The 23,474-nt window shown below is 44.3% G+C and overlaps 2 protein-coding genes across 2 annotated transcripts in view; both read left to right on the forward strand.

The window, feature by feature from the left end:
- Positions 1–23,474, forward strand: part of LOC132475106 (uncharacterized) — a 444,510-nt gene that overhangs the window by 89,649 nt on the left and 331,387 nt on the right. The gene's annotated exons all lie outside the window — the stretch shown is intronic.
- LOC132475118 (uncharacterized) lies at positions 7,379–23,339 on the forward strand. The gene is made up of 5 exons (XM_060076110.1): positions 7,379–7,478; positions 20,265–20,537; positions 20,883–21,155; positions 21,528–21,797; positions 22,506–23,339. The coding sequence occupies exons 1-5, from the start codon at positions 7,472–7,474 to the stop codon at positions 22,763–22,765; spliced, it is 1,083 nt and encodes a 360-aa protein (XP_059932093.1). The 5' UTR covers positions 7,379–7,471; the 3' UTR covers positions 22,766–23,339.

Here is a 23,474-nt window from a genome sequence, read left to right on the forward strand (position 1 = left end):
TCAAGCCAAATCGTGCCGGCCAAAGAACATCGGTGCACATCCTCAGACTTCAGCAATAGACACAGTCCCTGCTAATAACACCACCGACCTTATCTGCTACCCGAAGTCAATGGGGCCCTCGTCCTCTTCTCAGGCCGAGGGTGTCTGCGTCCAGTCTCTCATTGGCTTGTTGAACCGTGTGCTGGAGCAGAAGGCCCTGACAGCAGCAGTCGCGCCACCCAGCAGGGGGCCAGTAGCCATTGTTCAGAGTAGATGCAGAATAGGGCGATATGGACCAAAACTTATGTCTCGATATTTTTTGTTCGAATGGCGAAATACGATATTATAACGATACTTTGACTTAAAAAAATAACTTCATGGTGTGTCTTTTTACAATTTATTTGTAACCAGCATTCATAGTGTTGATCAGCAGAGAAATAGTCCGGCAAAGACGTTGACGTCGCTTAGCAACCGAAGACGCTGGGGTCGACAAGCAGCCTCTTCTCTAATTTGAATGATTTTAGCTTGTGTGTGCCCGTGCCCGCGATAAATCATACAACAAGTTAAAATCATTCAAATTAATGTGCTTTATTTTTATCTCGCACTATTGGAGCACCTACTAGTCTCTTGTGCTCCGCCTCTGACTACGAAATTGTTAGTGTTAGACCCTTCCTGCTGTTGGCTCCCAGACCGAGGAGCACAGGGGAGACGTTCCCTCCAGGGCTGTTGATCTCTCGGGGGTAACGCACCCTTCACTTTGACCGGCAGTGGGTCTGCTTATAGGTCGGACTATGGCGATCCTTTTGCCAAGTCAGTGAGCCACAGGTTGATCAGTGAGCCGTATGAAGGTCCTTTGGCCGAAGCAGAGGGAAGGGAGGAGGAGAAAGTCCAGGATATCTTCTGGTGCCAGGTCCAGTGTCTCCAGGCAGACGATGCAGGCTACCGCGTGACCATGGACACCACTCGAGACAGTCTGTCCGGTAGTCAAGAACCATCACATGTGAGATCTGCTTGTGAATCTCACATAGAGTAAGAAAAGGGGGGAGAGATAAGAGCGACACAGTTTCTCAAGGCTCTTCCCCAGGCTGTGCCCTCAGAACGGGACACACCTCCAGCCCTCTCCATCAGCAAGCTTAGGCACAGTCAGGAAACTGATCAGATAATCAGGGAGGTCCTACCGCTCATTCAGAGGGGTGAGCCACCACCTAGGCGAGGGAGAAGTAGGTTACTTCCTACAGGCCAGACCCTGTGCAAGCAGTGGCACCACCTAAAAGTCCAGGATGGAGTTCTACATTGTAGGGATGGGCACGAGTAGTAAATTCCAAACTCGAGTGATCGAAGGAATTCCTCGAGGATCAATCGAGTACTCATTAAATCAAATCTATTTTTAGAATGCAACGCATCTGCAGCAGGAATAGGCCTGATGATGAACGGCAATATTACCAACCAAACATGTAGGCCTAATGCTTATTCTCCATCAAAACAGTCAGTTATCAGAGTATTCATTATTTATTTTTGCAAACGTTCAAAACACATTTCCCTTACAAAAATAAATATGCGTCTCACAATTTAAATCACGTCGAACCAAGGCCTGTAACAGTTTAAAAAAAACGAATCAAGTAGCCTAACCATTGCAAATAAATGCTTAAAGCTGCAGATAAAACGGCAGCAAATGGACTATGGAAATACTCAGCGTTGTGATCTTCTCTACACGCCCGGGATTACAGCTGCGTCTTGCGGCGGTGAAAATATAGCCGACACACTTTCACTTTCACCGTTGCTGCGGGTCTGCTTTCCCGAACTCACTGTTGTGTTTCAGGAGCATATGTTGCCGCATAGTACTTTCTGGTAGCTCGATTTCGCTTGGCATATTTTACATTTCACCTTATGATCTCCTATTTCTTTAAAGTATTTCAATTCTTCGCTGCGGTTTGCTTTAACCGCCATCTCTTAACTTTTTTAATTCTGGCGTGCCTGCACACGCCACGGAACGCTCCATGGAAATGGATGCATTTAATTTTCTTTGTGCCCACGTCATGCGTTAGTGGCGCCGACAGAAAATTCATACATTTGCTTCAGAAAACTTTGTGTGTGTAGGCTATATGCAAACTCGAGTTTGCCTGTCCACCAACCGAGTTCATTTGTAACGAGTAGTACTCGAGTAATCGATTCCTCACGCCCATCCCTACTACATAGGGTAACCAAGGACCCATTCAGCAGAGAGAAGAGGTATCAGTTTGTGCTGCCTGTTAGTTTGAAGGCCGAAGCTCTCGCTGGTGTGCATGGTCTAGCTGGGCATCAAGGGCAAGCTAGAACCGCACATCTCGCCCGACGAAGCTTCTTCTGGCCGCAGATGGGAAGAGACATCAAGGAATACGTGAAATGCTGCTAACGCTGTATCCTTGCAAGGACCCCTGAACCAGCTGCCCGGGCTCCCTTGGAGAGCATTCGCACTTCGGCACCCATGGAACTGGTGTGCATTGATTTTTGGAGGGCTGAGGACAGTAAACAAAGATCTTTCGATGTGTTGGTCATAACAGACCACTTTACAATATTGGCTCATGCGTTCCCCTGCGTCAACCAAACTGCAAAGCAAGTAGCGAAGGAGTTATGGGATAACGTGTTCTGCATCTACGGTCGTCCTAACCCTTACCCAATTTTGAAAGTAAACTCATTGCCAAACTCCTCAGCCTCACAGGGATTACAAAAACACACACAACAGCATACCATCCCATGGGGAATGGGCAAACCGAAAGGTTCAATAGGACGCTTGGCAGTATGCTGCGTGCCCTACCGCGAGCAGCCAAACAACATTGGGCCCAACAGATACAGACTTTGACCTTTTCTTATAGTGCCACTATTCATGAAACAACTGGATATCCTCCATTTTACTTGATGTACGGTCGACTCCCCAGAATCCCAGTAGATATGGTCTTCAAACAAGTCCTGAAGGATCCAGTCGTGGTGGATTATAGGACCTATGCAGAGAAACTGATGGCGAACCTCCATGTGGCTGCCGGCATAGCTTAGCAGCATGCGAGGAAAGGACAGCGACATCAAGCCAATGGCTATAACAAAAGAGTCTGTGGAACCCACTTGAACGTTGAACGACAGCTGGCCAATAAAGCGGAGAGAGGGAAGAGGAAGCTGGCAGACAAGTGGGAGCCCACCATGTATACCATCAACACCGGAAGCCTCTTACTCACATTTACAAAGTCAGGGATGAGAGTGGGAAGACCAAAGTAGCCCATCAGAACCTGTTGTTGGACGTGAGCTTCTTACCGGTCCTAGAACAAAGCAGAGAGGAGCTGGATGAAGATGTCTCAGATATGGATAGTGAGTTCCAGCCTCTGTCTGTTGATGCTTTGAGTGGCCTGGCAGTATACGCTTCTGAGGACCGTACCTGCTCGTGGTTAGACGCGTCATCTGATGCTGTGTGTGAGTCAATGGGAGAAGCTTATGAGTCTGAGGTGGAGAACGAGATGCCTCACTCTCTGTGCAGTGACTCTTCTCAACTGATACCCACGAGTATCCAGTCTGACAAGGTTAGAGGTCAAGAGGAAAACGAAGACTATTTCTCTGCTGATCAACAATATGCTAATGCTGGAAACACACCAGACACACCATGTGAAGTTATTTAACCCGATTATTGCTATTTATATCCAAGATTATTTAATCTAACCCGATCCAAGCTCTATCATGCACCCAAACATGGCGGCATTTGGGTTTCCTTCCTCGGACTCCTACATCCAGCGCAGCCACAGGCGCGTAGCTGCATACGTAGGACAATTTTTGACACAAAATGGTCAATCAACATTTTAGCTGCGTTACGCGCGTAAATCTTACGCGGGTACGCGTTTGGTGTGTTCGTACCATTAGGTGCTGTGGTATACTTTTCTTTATTACATGTTGTATCACTTGAGTAGTGAGATGTTCATATGGGAGGGAAAGTGTTCCAAGATCTGGTATGGTGTAAAAGGCATCATATTCACTAGAAGATGCAGTAGTCTGATCAACTGCTGTTTTCTTTCAACTTACTTTTGTAAGCAGCTGTAGTATATGCTGTGTAAGGGAAAGTCCCCAGGGTTATCTTGGACCAAGTGAACATGAGCTTTGTTTTGTATATTTTCTACTCTACACATTAAGGAAAAATTAAAGAGGGGTGAATGTAAGGGGTGAATGAGGGGTGATTAAAGAATGACAAATATTTTTGTATCCTTTCATTTTATATTTTGTGGTTATGTGAGTTTTATTTCACCAAAATCTCGTATTGTTCATGGTAGTTTTTAGGTATTAGGAGATTAATTTATTGCGTAACTGCGCTAGGGCTGCAACGGATCACAAAACTCACGGTTCGGATCGGTTCACGGTTTTTGAGTCACGGATCGGATCATTATCGCATCAACAACGAAAAAGATAAGACAAGTGTGACTTAGCTTTCAATTGCTTTTTTGTTTTATTTTCAACATTCAACAGTGAATAACTGTTTTGTACTGAGGCTGTACAAAATAAAGTGCAGAAACAAAATAAAGTGCACAAAGAAGCACAGCAGGCCTGGATTCATAACTTTAAACTCTTTTTCAAAAAGATGAGGATGTCTGCATTGCCTGGGGAGAGTGTAGACCTTTTTGCAGTCACTATGTCCCCTTCAGTGGAAAATACTCTCTCGCTGGGAACTGAAGTTCCAGGCACAGCAAGGTAACATTTAGCCATCATGGCAACATGAGGGTATTTGCCCTCGTTGGTCTTCCACCAATTCAGTGGATCACCAACAACCGGAATGCCACTTGCTGCTCGGTAGTATGCCACTTCCTCTTCAATGGTATCAAGAAACGGCTTCTTGCCTGTGACCTCCTTGCCTGCAAAGGTCTCCCCGAAAAGCGCCTCCATGGCTGACTTCTTTTGTGCAGGAGATGTCCCTGCGCCTCCTCCTGTCGGCTCAGTGGCTTGACCCTGGAAGAAACAATTATTTGATGTTAAATCTTTTTTTTCAATTTTCACAGAACTATTATTGCAGCAATAACATTTAATAAAATAAATTATTAATTTAAAATAAACTTTCAGTGGCTCTAGAGGTCCACCCGTCTGTAGTGAGGGCAACGGAGGATGCCTTGGAAAATTCATCTACATAATCTTTTTTTTGTGCCTCATAAAGTTCGGGAACGATCTTGGTTGTAAAGTGGTAGCGCGAGGGTATTTCGCACCGTGGCTCAAGCACCTTAATCATGTTTTTAAAGCCTTTATTCTCGAAAACGGAGTATGGCCTCATGTCCGCCGCTATAAACACCCCAATCGATTTGGTGATGGCTTTTGCCCGGTCGGAGCTTGCAGGAAAGCACTGCTTAAATGCATCGGGGAGAAGCAGTTGCTGCGCATCTTTTTTTTTTCTCCTCCCGTTACTCCCGACTAGGGATGTAACGATATGAAATTTTTAGTACGATACGATATCAAAATTAATATCACGTTATCACGATACAATATAAACTTTTTTTGAAATGGCTGAATTTAGATTGTGCCCAAAACACCCTCGCCACACCCAAGGATGTTGGTCATCTTCAAATGCCTTCCTCATGTTGGAGGCATTATCTGTTGTGAAACAGACAATCTTCTCTCTTGGTATTTTCCAAGCCTGGAGAATACTGTCGATCATTTCTTAAATGTGAGCGTGGGTGTGGTCTTCCGGGAAATACATTGTTTCCAAGCAGTGGGACTTCAGCTTCCAATCTTTGGAGATGTAGTGGATGGTTAAACTGATGTATGGTTCTGCTCGTCCACAGGTCTCCCTCAGACACCTTTTTCTGAACAGTTGCACGCACCTTTTCAAACATCTGGGGAATCTCTGAATCCGAAAAGTAAACCTGAGATGGCAGCTTGTAGCGTGGGGCCGTCTTCTGCATCAAATGCTTAAATCAGGGCTTTTCAACCACTTGGAAAGGTATCATGTCCTTTGCAATAAAAAATGCCACTGCTTCACCTAATTCCTTTGCCTCTTTTGATTTGGGAGCATATTTTGCTCCCTCTTTTGCGCCGTCTTCATCCTTTAGATAGCCGAAGAATTCCTACACTGCCGACCTGGTCCGTTTTGGTGGCCTAAATAGCGAAGAAGCGTCCTCTGCTTCCGCAATTTCTTGTTCGCCTGGATTCATAATTACTGACCCGTGATGAACCACTTTCTGTTCAAACAGGTAAGCTAGTTTCAATCGCTTTTTTTCTCTCCTTCAACAGGTAAGCTAGTTTCAATCGCTATTCTTTCTCTTTTTATCTGCTTGCGTTTTCTCTTCTTGGCTGCTGTGTGCATAATGTTGTTGAAACGGACACTGCAACTGCAACACTGAGATGGTTAGTGTTTACACCTACCATCCCGTGGACCTTTGTTTACAAACAAAGGTCCACGTGAGAGGGGACCGTTGATTTTCAAGTTAGGAGTCATATTTCAGTGGTGTTGTGTCAATGCTTTATTATTTTGTGTGGTGTGGGCTGCCTGGGCATTCCGTGCTAAGTTGAGTGCAACGTTTTAATGACGGACTCCCCACAATGACTTGCATTTACGATGCAATCTCGCGGCTATGCCGCAACACGGTATTACATGAAAATACGTACGGTTGACATTCGTGGCCTTTTCATATCGCAGTATACCGTTTTACGGTATATCGTTACATCCCTACTCCCGACACACCGGGATGATGTCGCCTCACGTGGCTGGCCATGCTCGAGGTGTTGTCGTGGTCGTAGGTTATTCTGGTGCCACAGTGCCGACACACCGTGGCCGTTTTGTCCACTACCCTTATTCCGTTTTCATTAAAGTGCACAGGGAAGCCAAAGTGCTCCCATACAACAGATTTAAATGATGCAGGAGGCCTCTCCCAACTCCTCCACCCCGCCACTCGCCATGCTGCCACGCTTAATGTTCAGTACCCTAATTAAGCATATGCCGATCATTCGAACGTGAAGGGGCAACTATTATTTGTCAGCTGACCCATGGATCACGTGCGTCCCGCCCCGTGAGGGTTGATCCATACGGATCACGGGAAATCCGTGATCCGTTGCACCACTAAACCGCGCCCTCTATTGGATAGTGGTGGCTATATGCTGGATTTTTGCGTTCCTTTCTCAGTTTGTGTTCCACTTGATTGAGAGAGGTACGTGTCCACAGCAGTGCAATGTGAATGGAATTTTTGAAATACTATTAGTGCTAGTTTTGCATTCCACTGGATTGAGAGAGGCTGGTTCATTCTGAATCTTTGCTCTCATTGAACGTGTACAGCCTACAGAATAAAGTGCCATAAAAGAAGGTCAGCGTCCTGTCTCTACAGATGCAGGCCAGATGTGAGCAGTAGAGAGTTGCAGGCAAAGCACAGAGACAGAGAGACACAGGGGTGGGGCCGACACTGTGGGAGAACACACAGCACCACAACTGGGGCAACAACAGGAAGTCTGTTAAAGAAAAAAGCTGTTTCATATTGGTCGACTTTGCCAACGTTGACACAAGACTATGGAAGGTAAGCCATCTTTGTCATGAAACTATCTTCGAAGTTTGTAAAATTTTTAGCCTTATTAGGCTACTGTATGATAGTATATGCGCATTGGTTTCATGAGAATCTGATCAGTGTCGTCTGGGTTTTGGCGGTGTTGCCTGTTCATAGGCGTTATGGCCTGTGATTGTTACGTGAATGTTACATGATTCTTATCTAATCGTTTTCTTTTTAGAAACATTACAGCATAAATCCAGCGATTTATCTCTCCTTGCCAAAGCTGGTTTGAATGTTTCCTCATCGTCAGATGTTTCTAGTCTCATACATTCTCTAAATGGGTGGTTCAATAAAATATGAATTTCTGCAGCGCCACCAGCAAGTTTTTTTTAAAACTTCACCGTCCCTCGCTGTAAATTTAAATTGGCATCTTCTAAACCCGTGCTCTTGCTTACTCATTTCCTTCACGGTCAGTGTTGCAAGATTGGGCGGGTACATACAATTTGGGCTGGTTTTGAAAAAAACTGGCGGTATTATTATAATTATTTTAACAAACACCAATCAATGCCAATATACGTGAGGTTGAGTTGACGTTTCGATTTAACCCAGTAACGGTAGTATTAGGGGTGGCAGATGGACACCCATCCAATAGTAATTAGGGCTGAGGTAGGGCCACAGACTTGTCACTCAAACCTCTGCACCAGAACTTGGGAGATGTGATCCATAATGTACTAGTGTAGCCGGGGTTGACTACCCTTATTCCGTTTTCATTATAGTGCACAGGGAAGCCAAAGTGCTCCCATACAGCTGATTTAAATGATGCAGGAGGCCTCTCCCAACTCCTCCACCCCGCCACTCGCCATGCTGCCACGCTTAATGTTCAGTACCCTAATTACGCATATGCCGATCATTCGAACGGGAACGGGCAACTATTATTTGTCAGCTGACCCACGGATCACGTGCGTCCCGCCCCGTGAGGGTTGATCCATACGGATCACGGGAAATCCGTGATCCGTTGCACCACTAAACCGCGCCCTCTATTGGATAGTGGTGGCTATATGCTGGATTTTTGCGTTCCTTTCTCAGTTTGCGTTCCACTGGATTGAGAGAGGTACGTGTCCACAGCAGTGCAATGTGAATGGAATTTTTGAAATACTATTAGTGCTCGTTTTGCATTCCACTGGATTGAGAGAGGCTGGTTCATTCTGAATCTTTGCTCTCATTGAACGTGTACAGCCTACAGAATAAAGTGCCATAAAAGAAGGTCAGCGTCCTGTCTCTACAGATGCAGGCCAGATGTGAGCAGTAGAGAGTTGCAGGCAAAGCACAGAGACAGAGAGACACAGGGGTGGGGCCGACACAGTGGGAGAACACACAGCACCACAACTGGGGCAACAACAGGAAGTCTGTTAAAGAAAAAAGCTGTTTCATATTGGTCGACTTTGCCAACGTTGACACGAGACTATGGAAGGTAAGCCATCTTTGTCATGAAACTATCTTCGAAGTTTGTAAAATTTTTTGCCTTATTAGGCTACTGTATGATAGTATATGCGCATTGGTTTCATGAGAATTTAATCTGATCAGTGTCGTCTGGGTTTTGGCGGTTTTACCTGTTCATAGGCGTTATGGCCTGTGATTGTTACGTGATTGTTACATGATTCTTATCTGATCGTTTTCTTTTTAGAAACATTACAGCATAAATCCAGCGATTTATCTCTCCTTGCCAAAGCTGGTTTGAATGTTTCCTCATCGTCAGATGTTTCTCGTCTCATACATTCTCTAAATGGGTGGTTCAATAAAATATGAATTTCTGCAGCGCCACCAGCAAGTTTTTTTTAAAACTTCACCGTCCCTCGCTGTAAATTTAAATTGGCATCTTCTAAACCCGTGCTCTTGCTTACTCATTTCCTTCACGGTCAGTGTTGCAAGATTGGGCGGGTACATACAATTTGGGCTGGTTTTGAAAAAAACTGGCGGTATTATTATAATTATTTTAACAAACACCAATCAATGCCAATATACGTGAGGTTGAGTTGACGTTTCGATTTAACCCAGTAACGGTAGTATTAGGGGTGGCAGATGGACACCCATCCAATAGTAATTAGGGCTGAGGTAGGGCCACAGACTTGTCACTCAAACCTCTGCACCAGAACTTGGGAGATGTGATCCATAATGTACTAGTGTAGCCGGGGTTGACTGTACATGATTCTCAGGTTGATGTTATTTCAGTTAAGTTGATTTCAAGTTGAAGTTCTACTCCCATGTCAGCTAATTTAATGCCCAGTTTTGAGTTTTTTTTTATTTTAGCTCATTAACCAAACTTACATTTTGTGTGTGTGTGTGTGTGTGTGTGTGTGTGTGTGTGTGTGTGTGTTTGTGTGTGTGTGTGTGTGTGTGTGTGCGTGTGGTGCTAATGTGACAGGATACCTTTTTATAGGTTTTTTGTAGGTTTAGAGCCAGTGTTCGAAATACCCGTCAATATTCGGGGGTCCCCATCCCCGGATTGTTGCGCAATACCGATCTAAATCTTCTCAATATGCAGTTGACCTATAACATTACAATATTTCATGGATGCAAGCAATCGTCTATAGCCTACATGACAACAAAAAAAATTGATAATCCGATATGCTAAAGTAGCCTATTCGTAAAGGAACACATTAGCCAATGCAGCCTCCTATGTCCAATATGGCGCACTTAGGAGAGCAATCAACAACTGAATAAATGCCAGGTATAGCCTATCGGAGTCTGGCACGCGATCGGTGCACTTGCAAATGAAAACCTGCAGTATGACCAATCGTGTGACATTATTTAACCATCCATCTGCAGCAAATACGATCAGACAAATACATCATTGAACACATACACAAAGCACATTCGTCCAACAACGGCGGATGCTGACAACATTTAAGACAACAAACCAAACATCACCATGGCAGGTGCGCTCTCTCTCGCGCTCTCTTTCGCACACACGGAAACTATCACTCCAACTTCTGCAACTCCAAGGCTGCTTCTTAAGGCCACAACCGACCACAAAGCCTTCATAAGTATGCCGAAGCCGGAAAGGACATGCACGTGCACAGTAGCACGCACTCATCTTATGCACAGTGCACCCTATATGTCCCAGTTCTATCATCACAATTCAGTCACTGCAAAGATTTAAAAGATAGCCTCTTACCTTAAGTTAGAATTAGGGATGGGCGTGAGGAATCGATTACTCGAGTACTACTCGTTACAAATGAACTCGGTTGGTGGACAGGCAAACTCGAGTTTGCATATACACACACAAACAAAGTTTTCTGAAGCAAATGTATCAATTTTCTGTCGGCGCCACTAACGCATGACGTGGGCACAAAGAAAATTAAATGCATCCATTTCCATGGCGCGTTCCGTGGCGTGTGCAGGCACGCCAGAATTCAAAAAGTTAAGAGATGGCGGTTAAAGCAAACCGCAGCGAAGAATTGAAATACTTTAAAGAAATAGGAGATCATAAGGTGAAATGTAAAATATGCCAAGCGAAATCGAGCTACCAGAAAGTACTATGCGGCAACATATGCTCCTGAAACACAACAGTGAGTTCGGGAAAGCAGACCCGCAGCAACGGTGAAAGTGTGTCGGCTATATTTTCACCGCCGCAAGACGCAGCTGTAATCCCGGGCGTGTAGAGAAGATCACAACGCTGAGTATTTCCATAGTCCATTTGCTGCCGTTTTATTTGCAGCTTTAAGCATTTATTTGCAATGGTTAGGCTACTTGTTTCATTTTTTTTAAACTGTTACAGGCCTTGGTTCGACGTGATTTAAATTGTGAGACGCATATTTATTTTTGTAAGGGAAATGTGTTTTGAACGTTTGCAAAAATAAATAATGAATACTCTGATAACTCTGACTGTTTTGATGGAGAATAAGCATTAGGCCTACATGTTTGGTTGGTAATATTGCCGTTCATCATCAGGCCTATTCCTGCTGCAGATGCGTTGCATTCTAAAAATAGATTTGATTTAACGAGTACTCGATTGATCCTCGAGGAATTCCTTCGATCACTCGAGTTTGGAATTTACTACTCGTGCCCATCCCTAGTTAGAATAGACCCAAAGCGTGTGAGTGATACACTCTGGTTAGCTTTCGCTTGCTAGCCGTTTTTAGTATGACTTTGCAACATTACGTCTTTCTTCTGTTTGGCGAACATGTTTAATTTGCATACGGACACAAGACTGGCTGGCTCCGCTTGGCAAAAAATAACATATTTGTGAATACATGTTTTGAATTCTGAATACTGGACATGGTGAGCTTAAAAACATTTAAGTGGCCATTAGTGACAATAAAATAAAATATATGTTTTTTTTTGACAAAATTTGAGTCTCCCATCAAATTATGATTTTGAGGCTTTCAGGGGGTGTCATGGATAAAACGGGGGGGGGGTCGAGATTTTGGTTGAGTGGTCCATCATCTCGATAGGTGACTGTGTGGATTGTCTTAGTCTTTTTCACAGACAGGAGACAATGAAACCCGCTCCGCAGGGCAGTTTGATAAATGGCATGATACTTGACAAACATGATACATAGTACAGTTTTGATATATTTGTCAAGTTTTCAAGTTAGGGATGTTATGGTTTGCGTTGAGGCATCGGGGCGTGTGTCGAGGAGGCTACGTCGGCTCCTCCCCCAGCGAAGCTCCGAATCGAGTAGGATTCACATAGGCGAAATGACGATGTGTGTGACCGTCGAGGCTTCATCTCGGGCTTTTCCACGATATGGGTTCTTAATTTGCACATCATTTACAAAAAAGACTACCAAGTTCCAAGATCACTTTGATGGCTATAATGAATTAATCACACTCATTCTCAGTCATCATGCAGTGTGATACCACTTTAATCCATTAATCACTTCAAGTATTACAGTATTGTTACAATTATTAGTAGGCCTACTGTAGTTGATAAGTCTATTTTGGCCGGGAGGACTACTTAAAATCTTTGCCAAATGATTTATTTTCTACCATGAGCTCCGGAGATATTCATGAACGGCGAACTCACACTCACTCTGAAATGACTTTAATTCTCAAATAGTTTGATGTTGTATCAGCACCCAAAGCAAACATCACATTATGGGTTGGGTTAGCTGGAAACTCTCTCTCTTTCATCACAATTTCAATCACCACTAGGTGTCCCTAGCATACTTATTTGAAGCTTTGAGGTCGAACCACTTTGGTGGTTAATCGAGAAGAACCCTTCCAACATTTTCATGCAATTATTCAATGATAAACACACATTTCACATAGATCACTTTGAAAAAAAAGAAGAATTGAATAATAATTTCATCATCACGTGAATCTTTTTATTTATTTTTATTTTTTAAATCACGAGGAGGCGTTGCCTTCGTTGCCTCCTCTAAGGAACCGCCCCTGAATAACAGTCGGCCTCATTATACACTGGCAGGCAGCATGCTGCTCACCTTCATCAACCTCAGCACTGGCAACTGGAAAAAAGACAAAGCAGAAGGGAGGGTGAGATGGAGGAATGGTAAATCTGCAACCAGACACAATTCTGCAGTTAGCAGTGATATGTTTAGTACAGAAGCATATGAACCTTATAGACACACACAACTTAATGAAACACTTCTGTTGTCAGATCACCTAGTCTGAGACTCAAAGCTCAATGGAAGAGTGTAACTGCTCACCCTTATTATCTTCATCAAACTCAGCACTGGTGTCTGGCAAAAAGACAAAACAAGAAGGGAGGGTGAGAGGGAGAGAGGGAGAAGCCTGGAGGTATATAGCATACCATGGGCCACATGCATGCTGGGGCTTGAGAGAGAGAGAGAGAGAGAGAGAGAGAGAGAGAGAGAGAGAGAGAGAGAGAGAGAGAGAGAGAGAGAGAGAGAGAGAGAGAGAGAGAGAGAGAGAGAGAGAGAGAGAGAGAGAGAGAGAGAGAGAGAACAGGAATTGTCATGCACTGCACAGCATACCCTGTATCTGGCCATTGAGTGCGTTTGTGTAGGAAGTGTTATATTCCTATAAACTATTGTTTACATGAATACATTTAACAGTATTTCTCTAGTATGGTGCTGTAGCATGATCTTGTATCATGTATTTTGCTTCTACTTAATAGTCATGTTATGTACAGTGTTTGTTCTAAATTCCACAAATAACCCAACTGGACTCAACCTACATTAATATATATAACATATTTATCATGTATCATGATACATGATACTCAACCTTGAGCCTATTTTCCAATCATTTTGGGATTAATTAAATGCGGACAGCGATTCTCATGGGAAATATACTCATCAACTCTTTATTTTCCAAGTGTTTATGTGGTATATCAACTCCCATTCGGCATGGCTATAAATGCACTTTTTAAATCTATCAATCACAACATCTATCAATTTATAAATTTTTGCAGACAAATATTAGTATACAATAATTGCTTGGAATTGGAGATTCTAAGAGCATTGCTGTGCTCGGTTCTACAACAGGTAGGGGTACCTCCCTTCCTACTGTAGACCATCTCTGTTGTGCAGAACAATATGCAGGGAACGCGAGTCCACTCGATACAGACAGAATACTGAACGCATCCAGAATAGACTTATATCACTATAGGCCTATGGTTATTAATTAAACATTGTATTTTAAATATACCTAAATATAAGTAACCCCCTGTTTAGTGTTATGGAATCGTCACAAAACAGTTCAGTGTGAAAGTGAGTGAACACCTGATATCACCTGATATATGAACTCACATTTAGTAACGTTCAATAGTAAAGACCGACCACTACAGTATGCCCCCACAAATAAACCCTGACGACACTGATCGATCGCAGTCGCATACTTCTAAAACCGATGAGCATATCACGTCATAGTAGCCTTATAAAAGGTACACTACAATGTTACAAAGTCCAAAGGTAGTTGGCGATGAACTCGGTTTACCTTCTATGGTATCCAGTAAACGTAGGCAACGGGACTATTTCAGATGCGATATCAACCACTTTTGTTTTCACCGCATCTTCCGCTGTGTTTCCAGCAGTAACTAACTGCCAGAACAGTTAGTTTCTTTATAGGTCCATCATGGTAAGAACAAAGTTTCCACTTTAAACTGCTCCATGAATTTCACTTCCCCCTTCTTATTTTAAAATTATATCGGAAAATATTATATAATTTAACTTTATTTTTGTTTTAGAGGTGCTTGAGCACCTCTAAAAAGAGTCCAAAATCAACACTGCTGCTACGTGTTGTCATAATGTTTATCAGGATGGAAATGAGACCCATAACCTACCCAGAGAGGCTGGGTGGGGTAGTCCTACCCAGAGAGTGGGGTAGGCCTACCCAGAGGGTGGGGCAGTCCTACCCAGAGAGTGGGGTAGGCTTCAGCGTGTGACGACCATAAGGCGTTCTTAATGGCGTAACAGGTAGAGACACGTTATGGAAAAGAGAATGATCCAACCAATAAGAAACCTGCAAAATAAAGGAAGTCTGTTATAGACGGATGTAGATTCATATTGGTCGACCACGCAACGTTGAAACGAAACTATGGAAGGTAAGCCGTTTTTGTCATTAAACTATCTTTGAAGATTGTACAATTTTAGTATACCATATTAGGATACTGTATGATAGTATATGCGCATTGGTTTCATGAGATTTTAATAAGATCAGTGTTGTCTGGGTTTTGGCGGTTTAACGTGTTATAGGCGGTTACAGCCAACTGGTTGTTACATGCAGGGCTGGAGTGGGTCCCATTTCCAGCCGCAGAGTTTCAGGCCCATACCGGCCCACTTTTTTCAGGGATGGAAGAATTTGAATAAATGTAGAGCGCAAAACTCTTACAATCCCTTATTGTATTGTATGTTGGATCATCGTTTGGCAAGGAAAAATACACCTCAAGGAGTTCATAAGAAAATAAATACTTTAACTATCAATTATATATAAGACATTACAATGTTAACCCATTACATATTTGGGATCATTTCAAGTCATCACGTCAGTTTTAAGTGTAGGTCATCTTCCTCTATACCTGTCCCCTCAGTCCTGTCCTCTTCATGTCTATCAGGTTAACCAGCAGCATCAGACTGGACTGCTGCTCTGAGGCTACCAAATATTTAATATTTTATATAATTGACTATCTATCACGTTTGTTCTGTCTTTTATATTTTTACATGAAATATGTTGTCCAGTTTGCTTCTTCAGCGTTGGACTGGCTTATATGTCTATATGTGCCATCCGCACACAGCGCCGGCCGCTAGCTAGCCGCTGCCACTACCATCCGCACACAGCGCCGGCCGCTAGCTAGCCGCCGCCGTTGCCATCCGCACACAGCGCCGGCCGCTAGCTATCCGCCGCCGCTGCCATCCACCCACAGCGCCGGCCGCTAGCTAGCCGCCGCCGCTGCCATCCGCACACAGCGCCGGCCGCTAGCTAGCCGCCGCCGCTAGCTAGCGCCGCCGCTACCATCCGCAAACAGCCGCGTGCAATGTGCTGCTAATTAGCATGTGACGCGGCTACACCGTCTGCTAAGGGAAACGAATGGTGGCGTTTCAACTCTCCGTGAGTCCAGCATCCGGTTCAGTTCTCAAACAAGGGGGGCCCAGGGGGGGCTATCAAAGACACAAATAAGAGTTTGGGGAAATTGCTTCAGACGTTAAGCTCCCCCGCGGATTATGTCTTGAGTAAGTGAAGATAAACGCTCTCAACAGTGGTAAGCTCTCGACGCGACACTGAGGGTCGCCCCGGTGGGCTCAGGGCCCGGACCGGGGGGGCTACGGCGGCGGGGCTACAGCGAGGCTAGGGCGGAGCTACGGCAGCGGGACTGCGGCGGGGCTGGGGAGGAGCTACTGCGGCGGGGCTACGGCGCGGCAGGGCGGCGGCGGCGTTAGCAGTAATGATAACAAGTCTCAACTCAGGGCCCGGCTGTTTCAGAACCAAATTAAACCGGTTTGATCGGCCGACGTCGACAGCAGTGAAACACGGGGTTATACTCCGCCCCAAGAGCAGCGTACCGGCAACCGGGGGCGGAGTATAACCCTTTATCAGGCTCAGACGAATCAACAGACTGCAACTGTTCTCATAAAAAAAGGTTTGGCAGCCGTCTTCGGGGAAACCGCAGGGAGACAGGTCGTAATTTGGAGGGGGTGTAATTAAAGCTGAGAACCACAACAGAGCAGTGAGAACACAGGGACTGGAGGAAGGTACTCTGCTCTGAATCAATACTCCAGACTATTAATCCCTGTCTCCAGCCCACAGGTTGGGGGTTAGGGAGTGGGGGGGGGGTTCTGTGGGAGAGGTACCAAGGCATCACTTAGCAGCGTCTGTCTGGTTCGGTGTGTCCTCACTTTGGCTAGTCCAGACACATTCCTGCCCAGACAACACAGACCTGGAAGAGAGCGGAGGGAGGGGGACTAACCCCCCCCCACCCACCTGCTGATGCTAAAAAAAATAGAAGGGGTTACTCTACTGCTCGGGCTAACTTTCACAGATCATGCTGGAGTTAACATGTTGGCTTAAAGGTGCCATGGCATGAAAATCTCACTTTATGAGGTTTTCTAACATAAATATGAGTTCCCCTAGCCTGCCTATGGTCCCTCAGTGGCTAAAACTTGCGTTCGGTGTAAAACGAGCACTAGGTGTTCTGCTCGCCTTTGAAAAAAACGGAGGCTAAAGCACGCTGATTTGGAATGTGGTTTCCTATGTCGTCACACTGCAGTAAGCTCCTCCCCTTACTCTGCCTGGCCCGCCCAGAGACTTTGGCCCGCCAATGAGAGACGACCGTGCAACCGCCACATGTGTGTGTGTATCTGTGAATACACACACTGTAACGCAAGTGTTTCTTGTCGGTTCTTTGACGTCTCTTGTATTTCCACAACGAGACTGTAGTGGGGGTTATCTCAGCCATGGTTTAGAAGGAATTGGGGGAAAGGAACTTTGGCTTTGACTCCCTGAAGTACATCAACTGCACATGACGCTGACCGCGCAGCAGGCAGCGCGCGGTTCAGTCTACTTCAGATTGATGTGAAAGTGGAAGAACCAGAGACGTCGCAGAACCCGACGAAGTCGTTTGTGATTCATAATATCGTCTGGAGGAGCACACAGCTTGTGATAATATGCATGATATGATTTAGATATCTATGTATTATATGATATTATTTAGATATAGAGCTCCAGGGCCCAGTTTCCCGAAAGCATCGTTAGCCTAAGTGGATCGTGAAGTGCGTCGTACGAGCATCGTACAGTTTTCACACCGTTTCCCGAAAGCATTGGTAACGAACGTCGTGAAAGCGCTCGAAGCTAACGAGTGCTCCAGGGTACTCGTAGGACGCTAAGAGCATCGTTAGCCTACTATAGAGTGAACTCATTATTGCATGCGGGTGTTTTCATTCATAAAAAATGAAAGCATTCGGGAGTATGCAATAAAACAAATTATTCTAAGGAGGTCAGAGACTCGTGCACAGCCCCGCCTTCCCCAGTGAACCAAGAAACCCCGCGCCGTGACGAACGGGGGATTTGACCCCCTCGGTTTTACACAGGAAACTTGAGATAAGAAGGTGAAATCGCCGGGCGTGCCAAGCTGCGACCGAACCGGCTCGGCAGTGTAGAAAGACCTATAGCCAGCCAGGGTTCGAGTTAGGTGGGAGCCAGTGGGAGCTGAGCTCCCATTGAGAGAGGTCTGGCTCCCATGAAAGCAGCAAACTCAAATATCTGTATCTGAAAATATCTGAAAATACAGCAGCATAATATTGTAATTACAAATAAAGCTATTTTCCCTTCCACATGCAGAGTTATATTGACGTTAAGTGGGATAATAGAACGCCGTCATTATCGGGAAAATAAGCCCAGACAGGGCGAACCGGACACCGACGCGAAACGGAGGTGCTTCGACCTGAAGGGGCTTATTTTCGATGATGAGCGGCTAATTTGCAAAACGGAAAAACAACTTCACAAGGTGTTTTTTTACAATTTATTTGTTACCATCTTACCATATGTAGTGTTGATCAGCAGAGAAATAGGTAGCCAAAGACGTTGACGTCGCTTAGCAACCGAAGAAGCTGGCGTTGCTGTGAAGGGCCCATGCAAGTGAACGCAGCGTTCCACGGCATTGAGAAGAGCCGTGTCATAATAGCCCATATTTACCTTTCCCCCTCCCCCCCTCAAAATTCAGCACAAGGCCGGTACGGTCTCCCCCCACCGTCAACAACTTTAAGAGACCCCCACAGAGATGGAATCATAACTCGAACCCTGCCTATAGCCTACTTTATCCTGCCCAACAATATGGGCAGGATCTAGACCAAGCTCTCCTAATCGGGTCAGCAATAGCCTCGTTTGAATGATAATATATGAATTATGGAACGTTGCATTTTTAATGTCTACAAATATTCTATACTAGAGAGCCAATCAATGGAACCTTATGCAGAATCAGATAAAGTCGGCTCTCTTGCTGCAGAAAATATATGTTCAAAAAATCTGCACATTCCGATAAATGTAGTTGTCACACAAGCAATTTTGGATTTTTCTAATATGGAATTATTTCAGGGGGGGGGAAATGCCGTGAATAAATGTATGCACAGTGCGTTTAGGATTAGGACTGATACATATGTCGGCCTAGGCCTAATCAATTGTGTTTTAATATCTTTAGCATTCATATTATTGCAAACTATTCTTTTCGTAGGCTACTCTACTCATAGCCCGTTTCAGCAACGCGTCAGTGGACAGGTACAAATCCTACGAACGTCGTGAGTGCAGCGAATGCACGTTCATGTTAAGAGGAGTTTCGGGAAACGCTCCAAAGAAATTAACGATGGTTCGAAAGATCCATTGTGAGAATGATCATACGAGTGAAGATCCATCGTTTTCGGGAAACTGGGCCCAGGACTGTAACGCAAGTGTTGTACACTTCCTTGTTATTTGGATAACCGTTCTGCTTACACATAACACGTCGGACTCTCGTCTCTGGTATTTCTACAACGAGACTCGTAGTGGGGTTATCTCAGCCATGGTTGAGAGTGAATTGGGGGAAAGGAACTTTGGCTTTGACTCAAGCGGGAGACATTGTTGGCCGCGAATGTCTCCCGCTTGAGCCCCGCTTCCCGCCGCCGAGGGACCACCGCCTCTGTGCTGCAGGAGGCGGAGGTGCCTAAGCGCTGCCTGGCAACAATCCCTTTCTCCTCCATGTCGCGGTTCAGTCTACTTCAGATGGATGAGGACGTGGAAGAACCAGGAACGTCAGAGAACCCAGCGGGCGTTTGAGATTCAGAATATATTATCACACAGCTTTTAGCCGTGATAATATATATGATATGATATATATATCTATGTATAATATGATATTATTTAGATTTAGAGCTCCAGGACTCCAATGTGTTCTAGAATGTTTAAAGAACAAGGCTAAAGGCTGTGTGCGCCTCGCCATTGCGATATACATCCACTGTAAACAGAGCGCATGGTACCGTGGCTGCAAGCTGCTCAGGGCCACACCCCCACCCTCCTCCTTGACCCGCCTCTCTCCTCATTTATATCAAAGCTACAGACACCAAAACAGCGCATTTGGGGGAAGCTCAATGTGCGTCTGGCTCGGAGTGGCCGTAACTGCACCACGGCTGAATTTCGGGAACGTATTTCAATACTGTGTTAGTGGCCCACTAATACCTATATGAAAGCATCCATAAAATAGCATGTCATGGGACCTTGAATGTAGGCTGTGAATTAAGATGAACACAGAAGCTTAGGTAAAGTTGGGAAATTCGTTTTTTGTGGCATCTTGTACCAAGACTACCACCACAAGTGGTAATCTAAGTATAGTTGTAACGTTTTGTTTTTCTCTTGATTTGTCTTTCAGAACTTGGAAGGATTCGCTCTCAATTAGTCGAACTGTTATTGGACCAAGATGTCATCAATCTCCTGCGTTACCTTAGGGAGATGAATGTGTTGAATGACGAGGAGAAGGAGACTGTAGAGGGGTGGATGACAAGTGAAGGCAAAGCACGATGTCTCATTGATACGGTGATGAAGAAAGGGGAGAGAGAAAGTAGCGTGATGGTTGATTATTTGACGGAGAGACCCCCTGAACTCTGGCCGACCCTGGGTCTGACCCCAACTTCTGCTCTGATCAGTGAGTTAAACATTTTCAAAAAGTTCCCTAAACATGTGTGTTAAGTTTTTCAGCAACTAATTTGCTGAAGTTTTGGGGTCAATCAAAGGAATTGATGTTAAGCGTAATGCAATACTTCACCTGTAGGGGCCCTGAATCATGTATAAACTGTGTGTGCGTGTGTGTGTGTGTGTGTGTGTGTGTGTGTGTGTGTGTGTGTGTGTTTCACAGGCGAGTTGTGATTTTGAGTGCATATTTTAAAGCATTTATCAATTATTATCCCAGAAATTGTCAATGCAGAGATAATTTGGTTGAGAAGAAACTTTCATTTGTTTAATTTGCCTTTTCTCTTGATTTGTATTTCAGAACTTGGAAGGATTCGCTCTAAATTAGTCTACACGTTGTCGGACCACGATGTCATCAATCTCCTGCGTTACCTTAGGGAGATGAATGTGTTGAATGACGAGGAGAAGGAGACTGTAGAGTGGAAGACGACCAGAGAAGACAAAGCACGTTGTCTCATTGATACAGTGCTGGGGAAAGGGGAGAGAGCAAGTAGCCTGATGGTTGATTATCTGACGGCAAGGCAACCTGAACTATGCTTAACCCTGGGTCTGACCCCAACTTCTGCTCGGATCAGTGAGTTCAGCATGTTTGTAAAGTTCCCTTAACATGTGTGTAAAGTTTTTTCAGCAACTATTTTGCTTAAGTTTCGGTGTCAGTCAAAGTAATTGCTGTTAAGCGTAATGCACCTCTTCACATGTAGGGGCCCAGAATCACATATAAACTGTGTGTGTGTGTGTGTGTGTGTGTGTGTGTGTGTGTGTGTGTGTGTGTGTGTGTGTGTGTGTGTGTGTGTGTGTGTGTGTGTGTGTGTGTGTTTCACAGGGGAGATGTGATTTTGATTGGAATTGATAAATTATTATCCCAGAAATTATCAATGCAGATTATTATGTTGAGAATTCTCTTTTAATTCATTTAATTTTCCTTTTCTCTTGATTTGTCTTTCAGAACTTGAAAGGATTCGCTCTAAATTAGTTGACATGTTGTCGTACAACGATTTCATCGATCTCCTGCATAACCTTAGGAAGTTAAATGTGTTGAATGACGAGGAGAAGAACACTGTAGAGGGGAAGACGACCAGAGAAGACAAAGCACGTTGTCTAATTGATACGGTAAAAGAGAAAGGGGGGAAAGCAAGTAGCGTGATGGTTGATTATCTGACGGAGAAACACCCTGAACTATGCCCAACCCTGGATCCGACCAAAACTGCTCAGATCAGTGAGTTTAACGTGTTTTTAAAGTTCCCTTAACATGTGTGTAAAGCTTTTTGTCCATAACTAATTTGCTGAAGTTTCAGTGTCATTCAAAGTAATTGCTGTTAAGCGTAATGCACCACTTTACCTGCAGGGGCCAAGAATCACATATAAACTGCATATTTTAAGTGTGTGTGTGTGTGTGTGTGTGTGTGTGTGGTGTGTGTGTGTGTGTGTGTAATCGCTTGAAAAGGCGGTCGCCTGGGGTCGGCGGTGCGCGGGCTGCAAACACCTCGGGGGCTGCTTGCAGTCCTAGTTATTATTATTATTATTATTATTATTATTATTATTATTATTATTATTAATATAAACGCAGGGAGCGAGGGAGCAAAGAGGGAGAGGGCGGTTCTTAGTTGTTTAGTTTCATAACCTTGCTCTCTTCTGCTCTTTTCTACTCTCTTTAGAACTGCCCAATCTAATAATAGATGGTATTTAAGATTAATCGACACCAACAATGCATTCTGAAACCAAAATCTTAAATATTGTCCATAATTTATGTGTACTAAATGTAATCTGTTAATTAAGATGAACCCACAGAAGCTTATGGGTAAAGTTGAGTAATTTGTTTTATTTGGCATCTTCAACCAACGCTACAGCTGCAAGTGGTAATTTGAGAATAATTGTGACGTTTTGTTTTAATGCCATTTTCCATTTCTCTTGACTTGTCTTTCAGAACTTGGAAGGATTGGCTCTAAATTATTCGGCATTTTGTCGAACCACGATGTCATCAATCTCCTGCATTACCTGAGGGAGATGAATGTGTTGAATGACGAGGAGAAGAAGACTGTAGAGGGGAAGATAAACAGAGAAGACAGAGCACGTTGTCTCATTGATACGGTGTTGGAGAAAGGGGAGAGAGCAAGTAGCCTGATGGTTGATTATCTGACGAAGAGGCAGCCTGAACTAAGGATAGGCGAGTTGCTATTTAAATGAATTTTTTCATTATTTTCAAAGGAATTATTTACCTTCATACAATTATCATCTTGTTTGTCCAAAACTATATGATTCTTAAATGTGTCAATAACAGGAGGAACTAAGGTCACGTAGTGAACTCAGCCTCCCACTGCGCAATGTTTTTGTACGTCAAATTTCGGTCCACTGAAGGGATTGTTTTGTAGCGACAGGCGACATACGTTTTTCGACGTCTACCGAACGTCCAAGGTTGACGTCCTTGGGACCTCTGTGCAAGGGCTATTTATAGTGCAAATGTGGTCGTTTGTGTAGACTTGTAGACTCATTTTAGACTACTTCTATAATTTATTTAATTTATTTATGTGTTGATGGTTTTTGCCGTCAGAAAAGGATAAACTGCGATTTATTTAATTGCAGCGTCGGATAAATGATTAAGGACCGATCAATGGCTCTCCCTCCCTCCCTCCCTCCCTCTCGCTCGCATGCTTTTGACCCACCCGTAGGCCACATGCCAGTGCACACACACACACACACACACACACACACACACACACACACACACACACACACACAGACACACACACACACACACACAAAGTCGCGCATAGGGACACACAGACAGACACACAAACGAAGACATGCCTAGTCCAATTATTTACTGAATTTTCCCACAAACTGCATTTTCAAGTAAATAAACAGATAAATGCAAAAATAAATATATATGTATAAA

The sequence above is a fragment of the Gadus macrocephalus genome, chromosome 16, assembly GCF_031168955.1.
Source record: "Gadus macrocephalus chromosome 16, ASM3116895v1".
Classification (NCBI taxonomy): domain Eukaryota; kingdom Metazoa; phylum Chordata; class Actinopteri; order Gadiformes; family Gadidae; genus Gadus; species Gadus macrocephalus.

Bases quoted from the DNA above. Each gene is read 5' to 3' on its own strand.
- LOC132475118 (XM_060076110.1), top strand. The intron at 21,156-21,527 runs GTGAGTTCAGCA...TTTGTCTTTCAG, and splicing joins CCCAACTTCTGCTCGGATCA to AACTTGAAAGGATTCGCTCT. The intron at 21,798-22,505 runs GTGAGTTTAACG...CTTGTCTTTCAG, and splicing joins GACCAAAACTGCTCAGATCA to AACTTGGAAGGATTGGCTCT.